This window comes from Pristiophorus japonicus, chromosome 32 (assembly GCF_044704955.1).
Source record: "Pristiophorus japonicus isolate sPriJap1 chromosome 32, sPriJap1.hap1, whole genome shotgun sequence".
NCBI classification, from domain to species: domain Eukaryota; kingdom Metazoa; phylum Chordata; class Chondrichthyes; family Pristiophoridae; genus Pristiophorus; species Pristiophorus japonicus.
In genome coordinates, this window is record NC_092008.1 from 6,517,001 (window position 1) to 6,523,065 (window position 6,065).

Here is a 6,065-nt window from a genome sequence, read left to right on the forward strand (position 1 = left end):
TGATGATGGAAATGTTCTTTCACCGGGCAGTTCATGGGGTGATGGTGGGCCTTCTTTCACAGGAAGGCTTTGATGTGAAAGTGGCTCTATTTTTAAATGTGCATTTAACATGTGCACCAGGAAGGGTAGTTGGTATATCAGAGATTGTAGGAAATGAATTCATAATAGCATAACCTTTGTCTCATTGGCACGATGAGCTCGGGTAGGACATGAGGGGAAATATTTGAAAATTTAGCGAAGGATCATAATTCAGAGCTAGAGCAGGAGATGTTTTCCTTGCTGGGGATGGAGAAGGATATGAGCCAAAAACAGGTGAATAGATAATTTCAGTGTCAGTGACAAACAATTCCATCAGTTCCTCGTAGTTGATCTTGGAGGTGTGTGTAGAAGGGACAGGGCAGAGGTGTTTAACAATATGGTTGTTAGTTTTGAAAGGAAGCCGGGGTCTATGTCTGCTTTCCATAATAATGTTGGATATTGGATCTGCTTAGGATGAAAGATGCATGATCTGACAGGGCTGTATATGAAGAGCATGCTTCGACATGAAATGAGTAAACCAGTTGTGGGCCAGATACGATCAAGTCATTGCCTTGGACCCAGGAGAGCTAAAATGGAACCCATTCCTGAGAAAATGACCAGTGCAGGAGAGGGTAAGAGTTTTACCGAGGGCAAGGACTTCAAAACGGTCAGTGAGTGACTGGTGGAGCTGATCGACAGCTGCAGATCTACCTTGGAAAATGGACAAGTTAGTTAGACTGCAGTTCACAAAAGTCGTAAGTGAATTGTAGAGAGATTTTTCCACGTGCGTAGATGCAGCTAGAAGTGGTGTTTAAATGCAATAGGGGGAGTGGATGGTGTCGATTCACGAAGCTGTCGGAGTTGGCTTTGTATGTGACTGCACAAAGCGAGCCGACTGAGTTGGCAAGCTTGAAGCAATCAAGTTGACAATCTGTGTGCTCAGACTGTTGATTTAACATTTTTGTCCTTGCTTATTACTAAAGTACTTTTACAAGAATGGGCCATTCTACTGTACATCCATGAGTGTATTTAGTTGTGCGAGGAGTGTTGGTTTGAAAGGGGTTAACCGAATGTGTTTGTTCATTGACTGTAATGAATATCAGACCCCATAGATTAATTAAATGTGTTTGTTCGGTGACTGTAATTAATCTGACTCTCCATGGACCATAATTGTATCACTGGAGAGGTTATCGCTTCTCTTAATGCGGCAAACATCTTGATGTATTATACCACAGTCTCGCAGAGAGAATCAACTCCGGCACTCACTGTCACCAGTGGCTCTACCGAGAGGACAAGAATGTATTTAGGAATCAATGAGTTTATAATACTAACGTTCGTTTTTGAGATAGAAAAGATATACTACCCCATTCTGGCTGTGGTCGGGGTCACTGGTAAGTCACTATGTCCGGCTACTCATGTTGTAGATCATGTTTAACTTTGTGACTGCATTATCTCATTGCTCTCACAATATCCAAAAACTAATTGAACCAACATATTATCTCTGGCTCTGGGGCTGATAATGTTCTGTGATTCCCCAATGTGACGATGTCACATTCACCCATTGACTGGCCTGAGTGCACTGAAGAGCAAATATCATCTTTTCATCTTTTCTCCATGTGATCGAGTCTGATAGAAATCTGAATCCTTTGTTAATTTCTAACACAAGCAATCTCACTGGATGATTCTCTTATAGTCTGTGTCTGTAAAGCGTATTCTATTCAATCGGACAGATGTGTTCATGGGTTTCCAGACTCAATCACCGTGCTCTGGGAACAGTGAATTATACCAAGTGGGGGAATCCAGTCGTGGCAGAAAGCTCAGGAACACACCGTGAATGTTTGACAATGTCCGTCTTGATCCAGGTTCAGTCTGACGTCTCCATTTGTAAAATATCTTTCCCAGCATAAGTCAGTGTTCTGGGAGGTTAGGATGGGATTACAAATTCATTCGTGATTGAATGTATCTCCAGTTATAGATCAATGGATTGATTTCCGATCATATCTGTGAACAAGGAATCCCCCACTCCATCTCCATCAAGCACAGTTCAGGAGAATCTCTTATTGAGACATCTTCTGACTCTGCCCCATTTCTTGCTCTTCTTCCGTGAAACTGATTCTTGTTGATTGTCACTGGAGAACAATGAACGGTGAGATCACTTTATTGATGCCAATTCACCACGTCAATTGAAGTTCCATCAAATCTCAAATATAGATACAGAACTCTGGATTAGCGCTGATGGAGTTGGATTCGGATATTTAATTAAATCTCAACCACAGATGTAGAACTCCGGGTAAACAAATCATCAAATTGGATGCAGCAATTTTAACACACCACAAGGTGCTAAATTTAATCTATGTTATATTAACCACAATCACAAAAATGTCCAATCACACAGCAGTGGACAGTTTGATCGTTGTGCGATTTTAAAAATCGAGCGATTAGAATTAGCCGCCGGTTATACACCACCGCCCATTGCCTTCACATTAATGCGGGGTGCAGAAGGCTGGATTGGTTCCACATTGCCCATTTTACACCAGCACAGATAGATATAAATCGACCGAGCATCTGCGGTGAGAAGGAAACGTCAGGTGCGGGCCATCCTCAAAACAGGACTGGTCACAGCATTAGAACATTTATAGTCGAGATTATTTGAAACCATTTGGAGGATCTGTGAGTTGAAAGTCGTCTAAAATGTTATTTAATAATGTGTTATTTTCACGGGATGTAATATGTCAGATTTAAGTGCATGTGGAAGCATTGCTCTGTTTTATTACATGCTTTCACACCAGATTAAAATGTTAAATATTTTTCTCTTCCTCACCTCAAACAAACAATCCTTTTTGTGCCCTGATACTGCGTAGGAATGCCCTAAGCATTCGGCTCAGAGGGAATCACAGACCAGTTTAAACACAGTACCCAAACTTGCTTGGCTCCCGTATATTTTGTTCATACTCTTCCAGGGTCTATCTCAAGGGTCAATGACTCACTCTCCGCCGGTCACTGACTCACTCTCGACTGGTCACTGAATTACTCTCCCCAGTCACTGACTCACTCGCCCTGGTCACTGACTCACTCTCCCCTGGTTACTGACTCACTCTCCTTGATTGCTGATTCACTGTCCCCTTGTCATTTACTCACTCTCCCCGGTCAGTGACTCACTCTCCCTGGTGACTGATTCATTCTCTCCCGGTCACTTACTCACTCTCATCGGACGCACTGCTGTAATTTCTGTCGCTGAATTACGGCGCATAATGACCTACCAAGACATTTCAGCCAAAGTCCAATTACCCAAACTAACTCCTGATTGGGTGCAGACTGAGAACAGAATACCAGAAGGTCGATGGTACCAGGGTTCCTGCAGCAGTGGGCAATGATTTCACAAACGTGGAGATGAGGGCTAATGCCACTTCAGTATTGATCCTCTGATTAGATGACACATTACTCTTGCAATAATAAATCCCATGCCCCGGTTCCAGTTACCATTCTTTGCTGATTGGTGAGTTGCATAGTTTGCATTGTACATCCAGTCTCCAGCAGAAAGCCCTTTCTCAGGAACATTATTAAATTCCATCACTGGAAGCAGTAATCAATGTAGAAATTTTACCCCAACCAATTCAACCTGTTGAATTCATTTTCGTCCTGTTGTGTTAATTTCCTTTTCATGTCCCTTCCTCACAGCTAACTCAATGACGATTGTGATCCTGTCTCGGGGAAAGTGCGGTCTCTCCAAATGTGTCACTCGCTACTTGGTGGCCATGGCAGCGGCGGATCTACTGGTTGTTACCACTGACCTGATATTGAGGCAGATTCCAATTGTTCATCATCTGTATTTTGTGCGAGGAATCCCCGTGTGTAATATTCACGCCGTCCTGCTTTATGTAGCCACAGACTGTTCTGTCTGGTTCACCGTCACTTTCACCTTTGATCGATTCGTGGCAATTTGTTGCCAGAAGCTGAAAACTAAATATTGCACTGAGAAAACCGCGGCTGTGGTCCTTGGAGCAGTGACTGTGCTGAGCTGTTTAAAGAACATTTTCTGGTACTTTATGTATTTACCTTGGTACAGGTTAGCCAATACCCCCTGGTTCTGTTACGTGAGTGTTCTTGTTATGATTTCACGTTTGTGGGTAACACTCGAGCTTCTTCATTCTATTCTAACCCCTTGCATCCCATTTGTTCTGATTCTGCTCCTCAATGCTTTAACCATCAGACACATTTTAGTGGCCAGCAGAGTCCGCAGGAGACTCCGGAATCACAGCAGCGAGGGGATTGCCAGTGACATAGAGATGGAGCGACGAAGGAAATCCATCATTTTACTGCTCATTATTTCAGGGAGTTTCATTCTGTTATGGGCTGTGTTTATGTTGTTTTCTATTTGGAACCGGTTGTCGTATTTTGTTCTTGATACTATACATCTACCTGCTTACATGAAAGAAATAGGATTTATGCTCCAGCTCCTGAGTTGCTGTACAAACACTTGTATTTATGCCGTGACACAGAATAAGTTCAGAGAGCAGTTGAAGAATGTGGTGAAATGCCTGTATCTCCGAATTGTTAAAATAATTAAATGGTGAGACTGAATGTAGAAGATGCAGCATCAGAAATCAACATGATGTACGAAAAGGAGCGAAGCAGGAGAAGGCCATGGTGAATATCCACGGTTTCTCATGTAGAAAACAAAATTAACTCAATATAGATGACACTGCGGCAGAAAGGAAACGTTACCTGATGTGGGGACGTCGAGGTTTAACACAATCACATCTTACACAGACCTAGTTAGCACGGGTTGACAGAATAGTATGATGCTACAAGGTCATAATTAACCTGATAAAATACACAACACACACGATCCTTTCAGGGATTTCGATCTAGATAGCATGAATATTCAAGATGATATGTTTCAGACATGCGCTGAAATCGTTCGGAGGATTACATAGCACACAAGCAGGTAATTCGGGCCATCGTACATTTGCCAGCTCTTTGAACGAGATATACAATTTGTCTCACTCAGCTGGTCTTGCCCCATAGTTTTGATAATTTTACCGATCAAATATTTATCCAATTCCTTCGTGACTGTTGGTACTGAAGCCGGATCATCCACCCTTTTAGTCTCGGCATTCACGATAATAATTCGAGGTGTAAAAAAAACTCCTAATTTGCCCACTAGATTTCTTGTCAAGAATTTAAATCTGTGTCCGCTGGTTACCAAGCCTCCAGCTAGTGGAAAACATTTTCCTATAACTACTATGCCGATACCATTCATGATTAAATCTATCCAAACCCTCTCGGACCTGTGAATTAACAGGTCCCCGAATTCCTACAGCCCCTTTTAAATTGTATCATTTAGCTTATATTACTTCTCCTCATTTGTACCGACAATATGCTTCACTCTGCAATCCTCTGCTTTAAATGTCGACTGCCATGTTTCTGTGGAAGTCACTCCTCATGACTTCTGGTATGTTCCTCTCGTTTTACTACATTCGCAACTTTGTGACATTTGCAAACTTTGATATTATGTCCTGAGTACTCAATTCCAGGACATTAATAATTATCCTCAACGAGCAGTGGTCCCAACAGCGCCACCTAGCTGATACCATCGGGGACTTCACCGCTTTCCAAATAACAAAAGTTCTCTATTACTCTCTGCTTTCTGTCACTCGGCGGATTTCGAATCTATGCAGACACTGTACCCTTATTACCGTGGGCTTCAATTTTGCCAGCAAATCCGCTGTGCGGTACTTCATCAAGTGTCTTGTGAAAATTCGTCAAGTTAGTCAAGCACGATTTGCCTTTGTCAAATTAGACTAGCATGAGCAGTTAAGACCACAAGTTTACAACACCAGGTGAATCCTTTGCAGGTGAAGAACTTTCAGTTCCACTCGCAAGGACACTGCAATTAAAGAGTTGTATCAATTATTTGACAAATAAAGTGTATTAATCTGACGCCTCAATTCTGAAATTTGGGTTAAGCGTACGTATGATTGACTATCCCACAGACCGAACATAATTGGCGACCGAGTCAATACTGGGAATAATTAAGTCTTTCA

General features: G+C 42.2%; 1 protein-coding gene across 1 annotated transcript; it reads left to right on the forward strand.

Annotated features, from left to right (window-relative positions):
* Positions 1–1,315: 1,315 nt before the first annotated feature.
* Positions 1,316–5,826, forward strand: LOC139240541 (probable G-protein coupled receptor 139). The gene is made up of 3 exons (XM_070869085.1): positions 1,316–1,409; positions 3,697–4,588; positions 5,556–5,826. The coding sequence occupies exons 1-3, from the start codon at positions 1,316–1,318 to the stop codon at positions 5,824–5,826; spliced, it is 1,257 nt and encodes a 418-aa protein (XP_070725186.1).
* Positions 5,827–6,065: the final 239 nt, after the last annotated feature.

Excerpts from the sequence above, each read along its gene's own strand:
- LOC139240541 (XM_070869085.1), top strand. The coding sequence starts at position 1,316 with ATGTATTTAGGAATCAATGAGTTTATAATACTAACGTTCGTTTTTGAG. Across the intron at positions 1,410-3,696 it reads GGCTGTGGTCGGGGTCACTG|CTAACTCAATGACGATTGTG; the intron begins GTAAGTCACTAT and ends CCTTCCTCACAG. Across the intron at positions 4,589-5,555 it reads ATTGTTAAAATAATTAAATG|GACATTAATAATTATCCTCA; the intron begins GTGAGACTGAAT and ends ACTCAATTCCAG.